This window comes from Pituophis catenifer, unplaced genomic scaffold (genome assembly GCF_029215685.1).
Source record: "Pituophis catenifer annectens isolate HBS135680 unplaced genomic scaffold, rPitCat1.0.hap2 SCAF_3, whole genome shotgun sequence".
NCBI classification, from domain to species: Eukaryota; Metazoa; Chordata; class Lepidosauria; order Squamata; family Colubridae; genus Pituophis; species Pituophis catenifer.
Genome location: NW_027256883.1, coordinates 156641055 through 156659972, shown reverse-complemented (window position 1 = coordinate 156659972; position 18918 = coordinate 156641055). Strand labels below are relative to the sequence as shown.

Here is an 18918-nt window from a genome sequence, read left to right as displayed (position 1 = left end):
ACATTGAGCCCATCAGGTTCAAACTCCAGGATGTGAGCAGAGTTAGCTTGCAATATTGCATTCTAACCATTTCAACCCATATGATCCATGGCAAGGGACTGTGGAAGTGGTAATCAAAAACATTCTCTAGTTTCAGTCTACCATCAAATAGGCAACCGATAATCATACCCACACATTTGAGATTCTCCAAGAATTCTGAAAAGTTAATTTTGTAGGAGAAGAACCATGTTAGTCTATGGTAGCGGGGGGAAAAAATCAGGAGTCTGGTAGCACCTTTTTTTATTCACAAATTTTATTAGAAAAGTAACAACCAATTATATATGCTCATAGATAATGAGTTTTTCCATTTGTTTAATGCAGGTAAGAAAAGGAAAACTGAAAATTCATGCATGAGAATTTTATACAGAAATCATTCCTGCCTCATCCAAAAACATATGTTTTTATGGTGACTCTATAAGAATAAAAAAAAATGGAAGCAATTGGTGGAAGACTACCACCATTCTTTCAGTTTTATTAACAACACTATCCATGTGCTCCTACAGGGTGTTTGAAAAAAATATAAACAATCTTTTACCATGAAGAAAAATAATTTCCAACCAAGAAATTCCTTGATAACGAACAGGAACTTAACACTGAGTTGCAGAGGTCCTGAAAGGGAGCTGTGGACCATCTGTAGCACTAAGCTTATAAAGATTCAACAAGAAAAGTAAAATAGAATAAAATAGGTTAGTGAGTTCCCTTTGTGGAAGAAAATATATTAAGGAATACTATGTGCCAATTAATTCTACCTGTCAGAAATGTGCAGAACTTAGACAAATAAATCCACTGCAAAAATGTTAATATGCCTCCCCTACATAGTTGGTCTTTGAATAAATTGATTAAAATCATACATAATAAATGATATGGGCTTATCTTGTAAGGAATCTATATTACAGGGAGGTTTTAAAATCTAAGAATAAATAACAAAATGATGTTACATACATGTGGTAACGTCTACATGACTTTCGGTGTGACATTCAGTCACGGTGTTACACGGAAAGTCAATATTTACATGATGTTCAGTATGATGTCCAGTACTGGTGTCACATTCAAACTCAACTTTGTTTTCATAGACATGAGGGGCTTCTTCACAGCTGAAATATTAGAAAAAGAATATGTATTATTTATGTATTATATTGGCACTCCTCCTAATTTCAAGGATAGATTTCCCTCCAATTTCTTCTCCCAATTTTAGAGATCGCTGCATTGATATTCATGGTAGGGTCCTGGTCATGATCTCTCCCTTCCTTGAAAGAGCAGTGATTGGGTGGAAGTAAAAGATGGACAGGATTGGTATTTGCAGTCTTGGGAATGGGTGACAAACGCCCTTAATCCATTATCTGGTAAAAGTCATACTTTATTTTTAGTCACTGATATAACCACTTGTTGCTTCTGGTGTAATGATATGTGGGAATGACCTTGGGGGACAGGAGAGAGAGCCAGAGACTGGACTCAGCCCATAGATGGAAGGAGGCAGGAGAACCTCTAGCGAAGATTCTGTGCAGTTCGGAGAACCCCCAAATCCCACTCCTGGCTGGCCCCACCCACCCCTCCCCTCCCAGGAGTCCCCATGCAGCCCGTTTTGGATGCAGGTAAGCGCAGAGGCTTGGGGAGGGTGAAAAACAGGCCTACCGGAAGTTCGGGAGGGTCTCCGGAGTGTGGGGAGGCCATTTTTGCCCTTCTGGAGGCTCAAGGAAAGCCTCCAGAGCCCAGGGAGGGCAAAAACACCCCCCCATCACCATGGTGCAGGCGGTTGGCTAGTCCATGCCTACCATGGCCACGCCCACCCAGCAACTGGGAAGAGAACCTCTTGCTAAAATTTTTGAAGCCTACCCCTGGAAGGAGGGCGTGGGAAAGGATTCACAAGGGACTGTCTCTAGTTTTCTGGAGCATAAAAGGTAAGGAGAAACACTTTCAGTCTTGCAAGTGTCTGTTTAATGCAATGTTACAATGAGGATTAGTATTCCTGGTTGTACTTCTTATATGGACTTCCTCACAGGGTTAATACCTGTACATGGTTAACCTAGTAGAATTGTTGCCTTGGAAAAAGACCAACTCTGTGTTCTAAATAACAAAATAACAACATTGGAAGGGACCTTAGAGATCTTCTAGTCCAATCCCCTGCTCAAGCCCTACCGATACCATTTTAGACAAAAGGTTGTCTGAATGATATTTTGATGTTCCCAAATGTCCCAAGATGGTTAAAATATCCATAAATCAATTTCTTTTTCCTACAGATTTCAGAAGTGAAGCCTTTCAGGATTGCTGGTTATACACATAGTCAAATTAACAGCTAAAAGAAACAATTAAGTAAAAAAATGTGAGAGTTTTCATTTATCGGTCATTATTGATCACATTATTGATCACATTATTGATCACATAAGGGCATGCATAAGTGCACCAGTGTGCCTACCATCCCTGTCCTACTGTTCCCATTTATTCGTACTCATTTCTTATGTATAGATTTATATCTGTTTATACTTATATGTTTATATGTTATGATCATACTTAGACTTGTTTTCTCATACGTGCTTGACAAACTAAATAAATAAAATAAAATAAATAAACAAACATTGTCAGACCCTGTTATGATATATATAGTTAACTGGCAGTAAAACAGAGAGAAAACGATAAATGAAGGCTAAGTCGTCACAACCAAATCAGAAAGGAACTTTGTTTTCAGAAGTAGGCTGACTATCTGGCATTCACTTTCTTTAGAATAAGCCCCATTGAACACAATGAGATTTACTTCTGCAGGTATTTCTGGAAAGGTGCTGTCAGTTATACTTTTTAATAGTTTAGAAAACAACCTGAAGTCTTCTGCAGGTACTGAATATGTTCCTTCCATTCCATTAGGAAAGATGGAGTCGTCTGTATTTCTGTGCATGAAGGACACTTGTTTATCTCCTTTGGATTTCCTGCAGAAGCAATTAGAAGGAGCATAATGAGACAAAAAGGATGGGAAAAGATTTGGGAGGAAAAAAAATGGAACTTTGATCTTATATATGTTAACAGCAGCAAGACTAGTATACACACGAAAATGGAAAGACATTTCGATTCCCACCATGGACGAAGGGCTACAGAAGCTGATGGAGTTGGCAGAAATGGCTAAATTGACCGTTTTGATTAAAGAAAAGAATATAAGTTTGTTTTGTTGCCACACGGAGACAGCTTCTGAACTTTGTGCTTGGGGTGCGGAAAAAAATGAAACTTTGATTTTGGGTTTTATCGATTAGATGGATATGGGTTTATAGAAATGGATACTTTATATTATTATGGAAAAGCAAAAAGTTGTGGTTTGATGTTAATGCTTTATTTTACTGCAACAGAGGGATAGCCTGGCAAATCACTTCTGAAAAGTTCATTTATTCAGTCGCTACGACTTAATCACCAAGAATAGCAGCAACAGGAGAATTAGCTCAGATACTGTTTTGGATAGAGCCAATTTTGACAACTTGATGCCCAGAAATGCCATTTCTGGGCATCACACTTTCAGAAGAGTTCAGAGAATCTGAAACCTAAATTAGAGAAGGGCAGTGAGGGTGATAGGGATGCTATGAAGAAAAATAGAAGGAACAGAGTATATGGGAAGGGATATGATAGCAAATACTTGAACGAATGCCATAGACAAGGTCAAAAACTATTTTTTGTCATTCCAAAGTACAGGATGTGGAATAATGTATTTTAGATGCAGGAAAGCAAATTCAGTCTGAATGGTTTAAAAATGGGCAGTGGATTGGAGTCAACACCCTAAATTGTCTCTTTAGTTCAGAGGTCTTCAAACTTGGCAGCTTTAAGACTTGTGGATGTCAACTTCCAGAATTCTCCAGCCAGCATAGCTGAATTCTGGGAGTTGAAGTCCACAAGTCTTAAAGCTGCCAAATTTGAAGACCTCTGCTTTAGTTCCTCAACCTGAATTAAGGGACTTCCTGGCAGGGAAAGAAATGTGGACAGTATTTCCTAAAAGCAGGCCCAAGAAAGCATTTATTTCATGAAGTATATAATATCGTACACACATTGTTTCATGATGGCTTTAACTGTCTGAATCAACAGAGAAATTTTCTGTTATGCAAACTCTTCAGGTATGCTGAAAAGTTTGCTGTTAGGTAGCCCACCATTCTATCTAATAAATATGGGACACCGTGGGTTAAAATTCAAAGAGCCAACATTTGCTAAGGCAGTGTGCACTTCAGATCGTCTGTGTTAATTAATTTGTTAATCTGCATATAGATTTTGTACGTGAAGCCATCATGTCTCCACAAGATTTGGTACGCAATTTGTATTTATCTGATTGCTAGAAGAAAGGGCTCAGTTTCATAACCCAATACTGTGAGGACAACATTCGAATTATACCAGATTTAGACTGCAAAATTCTAAACAACTATTATAACTATATATTGAATCTAAGTCTTTACTAGCATGTGATAACAAATCCATTTGGATTTTTGGTACTCAGATCTTACATCCATAGCTAAATCAGGTGTGGCACTGGGAGATCTCCCTTTCTATTAGGAGGAAACGATGAGAAGAGGAGAAAGGAATCCATCCCAGGCCATGGAACCAGTTTACTCTTACTACTCTTAAATAATTGGGAAATTGTTTTTCTAATTTCAATCACACAAGATAAAATATTGAGAAATCTGCTTTTTTTTTTTTCATTTCCAGCAGAGTAATATAAATACAAGGTTGAGGATGAACCACTTTGAGAAAACTCTAAAGAAGATCTTTGATCTTTTATTCATGTTAAGAAATTCTCAATCATCAAGGCCATGGTTGTTCCAAAGGTGGTTTTTCCAAAAAGCAACTGGACTTCCTTGATTTTTTCCCTTTGAAAACATTTCATTTCTCATCCAACAAGAAGATGAAGAAGCTTCTTAGATGAGAAGCAAAACATTTTCAAAGGAAAAAAAAAAACCCCAAGAAAGTCCAGTTGCCTTTTGGAAAAAGCACCATTGGGACCTTGTACCTTGACTTCAGTTTAATGGCCTTCTACAGCCAATAGCCTCCCACCGACCAGTCCGCTCCCACAGAGAGGGTCTCCTCAGGGTGCCATCAGCCAAGTTATGTCGGCTGGCGACACCCAGGGGAAGGGCCTTCTCTGTGGGAGCCCCAGCCCTGTGGAATGAACTGCCCCCGGAAATACGTAAGATCTCCGACCTCCGGGTGTTTCGTTGAGCATTGAAGACCCTGTTGTTCCACCAGGCCGGCCTATCAACATAATAATTTTAATTGGGGTATTTTAAATTTTTGGGATTTTAATCCGGCCAAATTTATTTAATTATTTTAATTTTTAATCATTGTTGTGTTCTGTGCTTTTTAAATTGGCTGTACACTGCCCTGAGTCCTTCGGGAGAAGGGCGGTATAGAAATAAAATTATTATTATTATTATTATTATTATTATTATTATTATTATTATTATTAATTTACTTTAGGAAAATGATGAGTCCAATCACAGATCTCATGACCAAACAGACTTATATGGAATATAACCAAATGAAATGCCATATGTAACAAGGGAAAGAAAAATCAGGACTTACTTTTCATCCTGGCAACATAATTTGTTGATGATAAAGGAAATCATTGCCAAAACCAAAAACCCTGAAACAGCAATTACACCTTGTAGCCATGGCTCAAGCGGCCTGTTAACTGTGAAGAAAAGGAATTAATTCAAGATTATGGTAGTACGTATTTTGTAGTGTGTCTGAGCTTGGTTGTTTGCTTGCAGTTGTTTCATTACCCAACCAGGTAACAACATCAGTGCTAGTGAGTGTGGGGTTTGCTTCCTATTTATATATAGTAGCTTGCCTTGCCAGTAGCTTGTCTGCCATTTTTCTTGTGCCCTTTGGGCAAAGCCCTAGCTAAACCAATGAATAAATGGAAGTCAGGAAAGTAATCTCTTTTCTTGACTTGCCTGTCAAAAACAATGTTTTTATTGTAGATGGCAGGTTGAAACCTATCGAGCAAATTTTTGACAAATCTCTTTCTGAAGAAAATGATTGGATTGTTTTGCAATATTGTGATTAATTGACCCAGCCCAGTTGTGTTTTGCTGCCAATCTATCTTGGAAAAACACCCAACGTTTGCCGCACCTTGAAAATAAACTAAATCTGTCTTCCCCAATACTGCAATCTCTCAAAATAATTGTCATTGTTGTTGTTGCTAGTCAAAAAGTCGTGTCCGACCCATCATGACCCCATGGACAAAGTTCCTCCAGGCATTCCTGTCCTCTACCATCCCCCGGAGTCCATTTAAGCTCACGCCTACTGCTTCAGTGACTCCATCCAGCCACCTCATTCTCTGTTGTCTCCTTCTTCTTCTGCCCTCAATGGTTCCCAGCATTAGGCTCTTCTCCAGTGAGTCCTTCTTTCTCATTAAGTGGCCAAAGTATTTGAGTTTCATCTTCAGGATTTGGCCTTCTAAAGAGCAGTCAGGGATGATCTCAAAATAATTAGGCAGTTTCAAAAGTGATTATGATAATTTGGAAAGCAGACCTGATTTGCCAAAAGGAACTCTAGTGCTCTCAGTCTTAATTTTTGTCTTCTCTAAGACAAAAGTGTATGCATCTTTTTTCAAAAAAAAAAAATTGATGTTCTGATGGCATCTGTAGCTTTTTCATTATTGCTGAGTGTTGGTGCAATAAGGATATCCATTCACTCCCTGCTCCTTTTGAATTTAAAATCCTTTGTGCCTGGATTTCAATTTTGTATAAAGCCCTAACTAAGACTTTTTAAATCTAAACTAGGGATGTCCAACGCTGGCAACTTTAAGACTTGTGAACTTCAACTCCCAGAATTCCACAGGCAGCCATGGAATTCTGGGAATTGAAGTTCATAAGTCTTAAAATCCCAAGGTTGGACACCCCTAAACATTCTAGCTGTAGATGTGCTTTTTATAGCTTTTGAATATATTTACTTGGTTAAGCTCTCCAATTTTCTAAACTACGCATACTGAGAAATTCACACAGGCTCTCTTCAGAACTACAGTCAAATCTCTGAGGAGCTAAAGCAGAATCAGCTTCCCCTGCATGCAGTTTTAAGAAAATTGAGAGAATTGTCGGAAGATGAAGAAGAAAAGTGCAAACTAGTAATTCTTTCCTATTATCAGTAGTGTCATTCTGGGTAATCCTCAGTAATCCTGAAACTTTGGAGGAATTCTAAAAGCAAATAAAAGCTCTACCTCAGTTAATACAGAAGCAGATTGTTCTGTCATAGTTAATGCTAGACTTGAATAACCAATGGAAAACAGTCCAAAGTTCCCTCTTTATTTTGGATCTTGCCTTTATTTTTAAAAATAGAATTGTATTTTACTTTTTTTTTTTTACATTGTTAAAAATAGGGGATTAGACTTTAGTTCAATTTGGTGAGATCCAATTCAGAAGAGGTAAAACTAGACACGAAAGCCCTGGAACAGCCAGATACTAAAAAGCTCAGAACGTAATGTACCATTAGTAATTAAGCAGATAAATGGATTTTCAGATAAAATAGTTTTTTTTCTTCCCTTCATGGCTTTGAAAAGTCATCCTTGTGCACAATTGTGAAAGGAAAAAGAGCTCAGAGTCCTTAAATGTAGTCTTCATTTGTAGAATTATAAACTTTAAACAAATTGAAAAGTCATCTATTTTATTCTCCATCAATCATTCTGCATCCAGTCTCAGACAATTCTAGGAGATTGTTCAGTAACATCTAGGTAATGTAAAACAACCAAAGAACAAATAGAGAAAAGATGTACCAAATCAGAGGCATCTGGAGAACAAAAATGTTTGTTTTAATAAACTACACCTGAAAGGAAGCAAGTTCTGCCAACTCTTGATAAGTCTACTCTCATGTCTTCAAGTGTGGCACAAGAATGAATATCTCAGGGGCAGTCACAAAGAAGAGGGAGTCAAGCTATTCTCCAAAGAACCTGAGGGCAGGACAAGAAACAATGGATGGAAACTAATCAAGGAGAGAAGCAATCTAGAACTAAGGATAAATTTCCTGACAGTGAGAACAATTAATCAATGGAACAAATCACCTCCAGAAGTTGTGAATGCTCTAACAATGGAAGTTTTAAGAAGAAATTGGACAACCATTTGTCTGAAATGGTATAGGGCCATGATGGCGAACCTATGTCACATGTGCCACAGGTGGCACGTGGAGCCATGTCGCCTGGCACGCCAACTCAGCTCCGGTGCACATGTGTTGGAGTCTCTGGAGGCTGGGGACAGCAAAAAAGTCACTTTCTGTCCAACCAGAAGTTGGGAAACGGGCCGTTTTGGCCTCCGAGGGGGTGGGGAAGGCTGTTTTCGCCCTCCCCAGATGCATAGAGAGGATCTGCAGCCAGGTGAGAAAGAAAAACGGGCCTACCCAGCCATCGTGTGCTAGGAGCGGGGGGGGGGGAGGGGGGTCGCATGCGCGGGGCAGGGTGCATAGAATTATGGGTGTGGGCACACATGCACGCGAACCTCTGCCGCCCCCCCTTTCCTAGCACGCGATGGCAAAAAGGTTAGCCATCACTGATATAGGGTTTCCTGCCTGAACAGGAGGTTGGACTAGAAGACTTCCAGGTATCCTATCCTATCCTATCCTGCAGTTGTTTCTAGCCCTGAGTCACTCTGGGTGAATAGGCAGCAATATAAATTCAACAAAGAATAACAATAAGAATAAGAACAATCTCAATAAAATTTGCCTGTTATATTCCTTTGAGCTAATATACCATATATAAAATACCAGAACACAGATAGTAAAAAAGAAAAGAAAAACTCCTATATACTAATGAACATCAAGTTTCATAAGATTCTGAATATAGGGCTATCTAATTATTAAGAGTGTTTAATAATTAGAATTAGTGTATTCACTAATTCAGAAATTTCACTGACCCTACTGAGATTTACTTCCAAATAAACATGAATAGGATTGCAAAACCATTCTGAAACATTCCCATGGGCTCACAAAGCCAGTCTACTTAGTTTTTTCCACAATGCTGAGTTACTTTTTTACATGTGAAACTCTACCATTTTAAATGTATAACACTTTAACTCCTGGTTAAGAGTTACACATTACCATATAGGTTCAAAAAGGAACCCACCAATAATGAGGGTTAAGAAAATATTCTAAGCAATCTGTTGATGATAAACTTAAGAAATGGAATTGTGGAAACTGAACTCCTAGAATTTTGATGCAAATCATATTTATATGAAATTGTACATTTTGCATCAGTTGCCTGATCAGCAGAGGCTTTTTAAAAAACTCAGCTTGGATCGTCAGAGGCATTTAAAACCAGAGGCTTTTTTAAAAAGTCTCTGCCGATCAGGCAACTCAGCTGGGATCGTCAGTGCCTTTTGAAAGCATTTTTTTACAACCTCTTCACCGAAGAGGTTGTAGAAAAAATGGTTTTAAAAGTTAAAAATAAATTGGCCATTACCACCCCCCAAGCCACATCCACAGAACCAGTAGTAACAAATTTTAGATTTCACCACTGCATCATACCATACATTTTGGGACAAGCTATGATATGCACAGAGCAGTGGTGGGTTTCAAAAAATTTTACTACCGGTTCTGTGGGTGTGGCTTGGTGGGCGTGACATGGCAGGGGAAGGATACTGTAAAATCTCCATTCCCACGCCACTCCAGGGGAAGGTTACTACAAAATCCCCATTTCCACCTGATCAGCTGGAACTTGGCAGGCAGAGAATAGATGGGGGCGGGGCCAGTCAGAATTTTTACTACCAATTCTCCGAACTACTCAAAATTTCCGCTACCGGTTCTCCAGAAATTGGTCAGAACCTGCTGAAACCCACCTCTGGCACAGAGCATAAACCAGCTAAGCAATGATCAATAAACAAAATTAAAAGCATGATCACAGTTGACACCACTTTGCAGCTGTCATCTCATTTTCCAGTAAGTCTCACAGAATTTATTGTTTCTTATGAATTAATATGCACAGAACACACTACGACATGATGAATTTGGCTGTAATGTTGTACCTAGTTTCCTGAGATGAAACCCTAATAAATCTAAATGAACCTATTTAGAGTTCATTTGCATATACAATGGCCAGATCAGAGCCCTAAGAATACTCATTAGAAAATAAGTCCTATTAATCTTATTTTTGAGTAAATATGCATAAGATCATTTTTTATGAATTACATTGCTCTCTTTTTTCTCCAATAAGTCTAAAATTGGATTTTTCACTTTCAGGGACTAGTACAAATTTCCATTAATTATCAGCTATTTGTGTGTGTGTGTGTGTGTGTGTGTGTGTGTGTGTGTGTGTGTGTGTGTGTGTTAATGAAGATATTTTGTGTTTAAATCAATGAGAACCCAGCAGTATAATTCTAAAAAAAAAAATCATTGAAATGCGAATATATATGACCTTGTTTATTCACTGAGCTAAGGTGTAATGTGATATTGATATATAGTTTGTAACTTTGGTTTCTGACTTAGTATGCAATGGGACTTCAGATATGGTCTTACATTCACTTTCATGAATGTGAATAACTATCGTTAACTTTAGAAACTTTTCAAAAAGAGAAGTATTAAAATGTCTAATGCTGACAATTTTAGGACCCATAAGCTGCCTGTTATAGCCATTCAATAAACAAGAGGTTGATGGAATACACCCATTCATGTACAATATGCAGGATTTTATAGAAGACATATCAAACTTTACATTAGTGGTCAAATGCCAAAGAAGACACGACTTCAGTCCACGAAGTGAAATTTTTACTCCACCATTAAAGATACAGGAATCCTTCTTGTTTTGCATCTGGCCATTATATATTTAAAGTATAAAAGAAAATAAAGATCACCTTTGAATCAAGAAGAACTGCAGGTAACTACTGTATGTGGATAAAAACATACAGGTTTCTTGGCAACAGAGCAAAAATGGTTTAGATATTGCTTTCTTCTATTATGTTTTGTAAGTTCCCAGTCTACTCTACAGAACAAGTCAAGAACCATAAAAAATGTCATTAGAACTTCTGGTTTTTCAAGTATCATTAAAAAGACTTATACAAATATTTGGATAGGAAATAGACAGATTGGGGTTTATCTGAGAAATTATTATTTAGAATACTTTCTAGATAACTTTTTAAAAAGACTCTTGTTTGATTAAGCAATCTTGAAATCTCATTCATTTGTGTGAACTTAATAAACACCTTGCACTCCAGAGAACTTTGAAATGGCGTCTAGAGAACTTTGGATTCCTAGACCGCAGTCTACAATACCTACACGAAGGACTTCTGGCAGGGGATTGGCTACACTTTACAAAAATAGGGAAGAACGTTTTTGAAAATCAAGTGGCTCAGCTTATCCAGAGTGCTTTAAACTAAAACTGGAAGGGGAGGGAAACCAAATTTTAAGATCTAATCCAAAGCATAAACCTCATGGCAATCAACCAAGTGGTAAAAAAGAAGAGAAACTTAAATATAAAATAGGAGACATAGGAAGCAAACACAGGACTCAGGTGCCTATACACTAACATTCAAAGTATAAGGAACAAACAGGGTGGATTTGAAGTCCTATTACATTAGAGCAGATATGACATCATTGCCAATACTGAAACTTGGTGAGATGAAAACTATGACTGAAACATACCACTAGAGTGATTTAAATTGTTCAAAAGAAACAGATCTAATAAAAGAGAAGGCAGTATTGCATTACATATATAAGAAATAATTACACCTCTACAGAAAACAAGGATGAAAATCTTGGAAAATTTGGATTAATATAAAAGGTGTATACTATAAGTGTATACTATAAACCACCCAACCAAACAGAGGAAGTAGTGAACTGATTTGTTAATCAGTTAGCTAAGGTGTGCAGGAAGCTCAGTACAATAATAATGGAGAGTTTTAACTAACATCAACTGGGAGACAAACTCTGCATCAAATGGAAGATCGAACAGGTTCCTAACTACCCTAGCAGACAACTTTCTCACCCAAAAGGTAGAGGAGGGAACTAGAGTGTCAGCTATACTGGACTTAATTCTTACTAATAGAGATGAAATGTGACAGGGGATTGAACTTGCAGGAATTTGAGGGGGAAGTGGCCATGTCATACTGGAATTCAACAAAACACAGGCATGAGCAATAGAACAAAGTCAAATCAGTATCTAGGCTTTAAGAGAGCTGATTTCAACAAATTTAGAGAGAGTTTGGGAAGGATTCTGTAATGGGGAAAACAAGTCAAGAAGATGACAAGGAGGTGACAGGCAGCAGGAAGAAAATGGAACTTCTTAATTCATTTCTTGCATCCGTCTTTACATAAAAGGGAAGAAAATAGTCCATCCTACCAAAAGCAGCACCATAAAAGACAGATTAAGAATACAAATCAAAACAAGCAAGAAAATGGTAAGATAACACCTATCTACTCTAGACAAATTGAAATCACCAGGACCAGACAGATTACCTCCCAAGATTGTGAAGAACCTGGCAGATATGATCTCAGAACCATTGAGCCATATCTTTCAAAGATCCTGAATTCCCAGGGAATTATAGAGGACTGAAAAAGATATGGTTCCAAATCCTTTTTTTAAAAAAAAATACTACAGACCACCAATCAGCCTGACATTGATACCTGGGAAGATCCTAGAAAAGATAATCAAGCAACAGATCTGTGAATAAGTAGAAACAAGCAAAACTATTAGTAGAAGCCAATGTGGGTTTGTCAAAAACAGATTATGCCTTGTGAAACTTATTGCATTCTTTGATAAAGTAACTAAATTAGTGGACCAGCAAACTGCTGTGGACATAGTATCCTTGGATTTCACTAAGGCATTTAACAAAGTAGTCCACAGCCTACTTTGTAAGACAGAAAAATGTGGGATAGACAACATCAACACCAGATGGATTCATAACTGACTGGTCAACTGCACTCAGCATGTAGTTCTTCAGTGGAACTATATCTACATGGAGAGAAGCATGGATGGTACCCCAGGGTTCTGTCTTAGGTCCAGAACTCTTCAACATCTTCATTTACTATTTAGATGAGGAAATAGAAGGGAAACTTATCAAATTTGCAGACAACACCAAGCTGGGAAGAATAGCCAACACTTTAAAAAATAGCCTCAAAATACAAAAAGATCTTTACAGACTTGAATGCTGGACCCTATTCAACAAAGTCCAGTTCAGTGGTGAGAAAAGTAAGATTTTACACTTAGAGAAGAAAAACCAAATGCACAGGTGTGGAATAGGTGGTATGTGGCTCAACAACAGTAACGGTGAGACAATTCTAGGAGTTCTAATGGACATCCACTTGAGTATGAACCAGCAATGTGCTGCAGCTGCCAAAAAAGCCAATGCAGTCCTAGGCTGCATCAACAGAAGAATAGTATCAAGATCAAGTAAAGTATTAATACTGCTATATATTGCTTTGGTAAGACTACACTTGTGTCCAGTTCTGGTCACCATGAGACAACAAAAGATTTTGAGACAGCAAAAGATGTTTTCTTTCCTTCCTTCCTTTCTCCCCTCTTCCCTTCCTTTTCCTTCCTCCCTCCCTCCATTCCTTCCTTCTTTCTTTCCATCCTTCCCCCTCTTTTTCCCTTTCCCTTTTTTATTTTTCTGCTGCATGTCATATTGAAAAGAAGAATTCCCCTTTGCTTTTTTCAATAAGTGGAACTAACAGGGCAACATTAGTGGGAAGAAGAGTAATGGCCACTTTCCACCTGGTATAATCTCAGTCCTGGCTGCAAAGTTTTCTACTACTAAGACCTATCTATCTTGTTCTGTCCAGATAGAGATTGTTAAAGAGTTATGAAACTAAAATCTGGGAAATCTTGTCATTTTTATTGTATGTAATATTCATGTAAATTTTACTGCTAAATTACATCACCTAGTAGGATGAGAAATCAGTGTCTGAACTCATCCTTCTTTAAGCAATTGCTTTTAGTTACAGGATTTCTTTCACCAGAAGCCTCGGTGTCATTTGGAAATCCTGTCATCATCGCATGCACATGTTTCAGATAGTCATCACATAGGATTGCTCTGGACTTTCCCAGCTTATGACATTTTTAGCTTATGCCCGCTCTTCATTTACATATGTGAGTTTACTGTGCCAGCCTTCTTTGGCTCAGAGTTGACTCAGGGCCAGGAAATAGGTTTGTTTAGCTTCAACAAGTCATCTCACATGTACTTAACCGATTCCCTGAAGCATATCTTTATATTTTCTGTCTATTGTAAGATTATTTCCTTTTATATTATGGAAACCTTTATTATTCCAAGTTGCAAGACAGATGCACCTAAACTCTGCCTACCCAGAAGTTATGGCTGCTATATATTGAATGTCTACAGAAATTATTTCAAAATTTGTATCTCTACATACAAGTTAGCATCTGTCAATGTTATACATCCACGTATTTTTTAGGATCTGTTTCCTCTTTTGTTTTTTCAAAACATGAAAAGCAATTCTAGTAATCTTGGATTTAAAAGCCAGATAAAACATATCAACAATGGAGAAAGAAATAAAGCAGGCATTATAATGTGCTATAATTTGTTTACTCAAGCTCAAATAACCCTTTCAAGCAGTATACGAATTCCTGGTAATATTAACTCCACAAAGTGCTAATTTCTTACAGCTAAAAACAGAAAGGCAACAGACAAACCAAGAGGGAACTGAGGTGAAGAGAAGAAACTGTGTGAAGAAAATGAGCATGTAAAAGAAACCTATAGAAGGAAACATCAGCTGCCATACGCAAGCAACCTACCCAACTCAAAGCAAAAATCTAAAATGGAATATATTACCTTTTTGGCAGTTCACAGGATCCCAAGCAGCAAAAAGGCAAAAGGTAACAAACAGAAAAGTTTTCATGCTGGTGGCATACAGACTCCACTTGCCAGATCAATAACTTACATTCGTTGGTAGTGACAGAAGTAAAGTTACTCCTTCCCTGAAAAAGGGAAGAAAGCCACCTTGGGCAATCAGGTGATTGAAGGTGTTTCTATGCAGGCCACGCCTAGATTAGCCTGCTTAATTATCACCATCATTTGGAGGTTGTCCCTCACAAACATTCCAGAACACTTTAGCTACCTAAGGAGAAAACAGAGTGATTTTTACCACTCCTCCTTGCTTCCTGCACAACTGAGAGATTTGTGGGTTGAGTTTTTGGCAGCTCATTCATGGCTTGGAGAGAGTCCAGAGGGGAAAAAAAGGCGGAAGTATGTTTAAATATTTGGCAAAGAAGGGCTGAGAAACCAAAATTCCATGCTGTTGCAATGGCTTTGATATATAGGACAGCTCAGAGAACCAATGAAAATAAATCTTTAAAGAGGAATAAGAATTATCTGCCACAAACAAGAACTTCAGCAACTGCCCAAGATATTTTTTGATTTATCACTAAAGCTAGAGAGCAGAATACACAGACAGGCATTCAACTTTTTTCATCTGTTTCAAGGAAGGAAAATGGACAAGAATTTTCTTTCAGTTTTGGGAAATAGATGCAGGACACCATTCTGTTCAGAGAACAAGAAAGGGATCTGCCTAAGAGAAAGTTTGTTCAATGTGTCTTAATTATGTTGGCATTGGTGGATGTGGCATTAAATACCAATGATATAAATTGGGAAGGTACTGTAAAAAAATTCAGAAGATTGGACATAAACATGCATTGAAACATACAATCCTGCCCCCATACATAGACCTCTAACATGGATTGTTAAGTTTTTTTTAAAAAAAAAATATTAGCAAAGAGAAACAAATGAACACTATTATACCTTTCCAGAATGTTTGTTCATTCAAATAATTGGCATACATGTCATCTCATTTTATGTCCATAAGATGATGTGGAAAAATTAGACTGAACTCCATGGTTGAATAGAAGTTTTTTGTCATTCAGACCATTGAAAGATATCCTCTAATGATACAATTAAGTTTTTGGTCACTCAATCTCAAAAAAATGGGACCATTAACTTGGTAGTTAGCCCTCTAGAATCAATTTTCTTTAAGGCAGATGTCTCCAAAATGGACTATAAATACCATTTATTCAGCGTTCCTGCTGTTGGGCAGGAAGATAAAAGAACCAAGGTTTACCATGATTGGAGAATGTGAGATTGGGAAGACAGCTGTAACAACAGAAGAAAATTTAGTTTTTTCTCCAACTAATGGATCAATCAGGCAAATGGAGCTATGCATGGCCAGTTCTGAGTTGTATTATTCCACGTGACAGAATTATGCTTTAGTTTATGTTACCTGCAACAAGCAAGGCCTGGTTAGATACAGATGAACTTATCCATTCCACTAGGAATTCTGGAAGTTGAAGTCCACACATCTTAAAAGTTGCCAGGATTGAGAAACACTGATAAATAGACGAGGTAGCATATTTTCAGCTGAAGTGTGCCTATCTTTTTTTTAATTATTATTAAAGAGTTTTACAGAAAGAAAAAAAAAACAAAAAAAAATTTTTACAAGTGTTTCCCCATCCTTCACTCCCTTCCTTTCCCCCACCCACCCACCCACCCACCCCGAACTTCCCAGAACAAAATACAGGGTATACAATTTACAATCATATGCTAAACTAAGCTAATAAACTAAGGATTCCTATCCCCCCCCCTTCACACTTTAACTCCCCTTTTACTAACTAAGCATCAATACTCTTAATTTTTCTATTCATTCATAAGTTATTTGATACTTTTTAGTCCGATATTTGTTTTGAATATAATCAATCCATCTTCTCCATTCTGATATATATCTTTCTTGTGAGTGATCTTTCAAATATGCCGAAATCTTCGCCATTTCTGCCAAATTCTCTACTTTTAATGTCCATTCTTCAATAGTAGGCAAATTTTCCTTCTTCCAATATTGCGCCACCAGAAGTCTAGCTGCAGTTATTAAATTTAAAATCAATTTAGTCTCTATAACCATACAATCTGTGATAATACCCAGCAAAAACAATTGTGGAGTAAACTTTATCTTCTTTTTAAGAATATTTTGGATAATCCACCATATTTTAATCCAAAATGCTTTAACCTTTTTACAAATCCACCATATATGATAGTAAGTGGCATCATCACAATCACATCTCCAACACTTAGATTGTAAATTCGGATACATACAAGCCAACTTTTTAGGATCTAAATGCCATCTATAAAACATTTTATAAAATTTTTCTCTTAAATTTTGTGCTTGCGTAAATTTTATGTTTCTAACCCATATTTTTTCCCAAGTTTCTATCATTATTGGTTCCTGAATGTTTTGTGTGGATAATCATGAATGAAACATTTTAACCGAAACATGTACTCCAATCACATGCCTTATATTCCCTCCTTCCCATGAAACCGTCCTTTTAAAAGGAAAAAAAAAAGTGCAACCAAGTAGAAGATTTTAAGTGCCAACTACATTGGGTTCATGAACAGAGTCCGGCAGTTGGGAACCAGAGCAGTGGTATAAGAAACAATTCCCCCAGCAGCTGTAGCAGATGAGAAACAGAGCAGCCAAGAAGATCAAGGCACAGATCGTACAAGATTTCTGCTCCAACAAAAAACTCAGAAGGTAGAAGCCCATGAAAATTGAGTGACTGAACCACAAGGCTGGGTTGAGAGGCTTGGGAATGAGGAGGACCGGCAGTAACCACTGGAGACAGTACATGATGCCTAGTGATCAGGATGTCACAGTGATGGCAGCAATGCAAGTCGCACTATGCAATTTCTCCTCTGCACATTCAGCTCTTCACCAACCAGGTAATCAGTCTTCATAAAACTTGGGAGTACTGTGCAAGTAAATCCTAGTGCATACAATTTCATTGAGAGAAATCTTTTCCTTTTTTTGTAGCTTTGGTGTTCAGTGTAGCTAGATAGACTTTCTTCCCTGCCCTCCACGCCATAGCGCTCCATCGCCCCTTGCCCTGAAGTGTGCCTATCTGATGTTGAAATAAAAAGGATAATTACAATATTATATAGCAGGAAAACTTCATTTTGAAGGGGATCATGTATATTTCAAAAAAAAATGAAGGGAGGGAGGGAGGGAGGGAGGGAGGAGACAGCTTCTTGATCAGCATTTACAGATATTTATTTTGATTGGATTTCAACAATCTGAATATTGCCAATAAAAACTAAATTTCCTAAATATATAAATATGACTTAAACCCAATGAAGGAAATCAGTGTGCTTAAAGTTGGCATTAGTTATGGCTGAAATTCTAAACACACTTAACTGAAATATAATTGACTTTTAATTTGATATTTAGAATTCCATTCTGTATCCAACACCATAAATTAATCATGACACATTTCAGCAACATTACTTTTAGTGGGGCTTAATCATCTTTAATTTACCTGGACTAAACAGCCTATTCATGTACTTACGCTCAAATTTAAATTTAAAACTGCTGTAGAATAGAAAGACCATCACACTTTAAAGCAGTTAAATTATAACTGAGATTTGTGAAATATTTGTTTAAAGGCCTTTCTGCTTGAAATTAACTGTTTTATGCTGATAGCAAAACCACACTTGGTAGATCCATAATCATATATCTCTCCCCCATCCTTAAACACTCACACAGATACACACAGCATTAAAGCAGTTATAATAAAGTTCAGTTTTGAGTGGATAATACAATATTAATCTATTACCCTTCCTTGTCTGCATTTAGATTCCCACTTACCTCTATTTTAATTACAACTTTGTAAGGTAAGAAACAGGCCTCATATTAAAAAGGGAATTACCTACTTCGGCACTACATCTTTTTCAAGTTTCATCCCAATCTCAGAACTCTTTGACTTTATACCTATAAAGTGTTTAGTTTAGTTTACTTTATTGTCATTGCACCTCGTACAATGAAATTAAATGCCATCTTCAGTGTACATCATACGTAAGAAAACTATAAACTATGAGCCTTGGTGGTGCAGCGGATTAAAGTGCTGTTAAGTAGCACTTACTGCCAGCTGCCTGCAATTACTGCAAGTTCAAA

The 18918-nt window shown here is 37.4% G+C and overlaps 2 protein-coding genes across 2 annotated transcripts; both read right to left on the bottom strand.

Annotated features, from left to right (window-relative positions):
* Positions 1–430: 430 nt before the first annotated feature.
* On the bottom strand, positions 431–14829 carry PDZK1IP1 (PDZK1 interacting protein 1). The gene is made up of 4 exons (XM_070939574.1): positions 14763–14829; positions 5578–5686; positions 2850–2957; positions 431–1133 (listed from the first exon to the last, which is right to left on the bottom strand). Exons 1-4 carry the CDS (start codon positions 14827–14829, stop codon positions 974–976), a joined length of 444 nt encoding a protein of 147 aa, XP_070795675.1. The 3' UTR covers positions 431–973.
* A 2505-nt stretch (positions 14830–17334) lies between these two features.
* LOC139314053 (apoptosis inducing factor BLCAP-like) lies at positions 17335–17598 on the bottom strand. Its single transcript, XM_070939570.1, has one exon. It carries the CDS (start codon positions 17596–17598, stop codon positions 17335–17337), a length of 264 nt encoding a protein of 87 aa, XP_070795671.1.
* Between the last annotated feature and the right edge of the window lie 1320 nt (positions 17599–18918).

Coding starts and splice junctions, on each gene's coding strand:
- PDZK1IP1 (XM_070939574.1), bottom strand. CDS start 14,829: ATGAAAACTTTTCTGTTTGTTACCTTTTGCCTTTTTGCTGCTTGGGAT. Junction 5,687..14,762: donor TCCTGTGAACTGCCAAAAAG/GTAATATATTCC, acceptor TTTTCTTCACAG/TTAACAGGCCGCTTGAGCCA. Junction 2,958..5,577: donor TTATGTTGCCAGGATGAAAA/GTAAGTCCTGAT, acceptor TTGCTTCTGCAG/GAAATCCAAAGGAGATAAAC.
- LOC139314053 (XM_070939570.1), bottom strand. CDS start 17,598: ATGTACTGTCTCCAGTGGTTACTGCCGGTCCTCCTCATTCCCAAGCCT.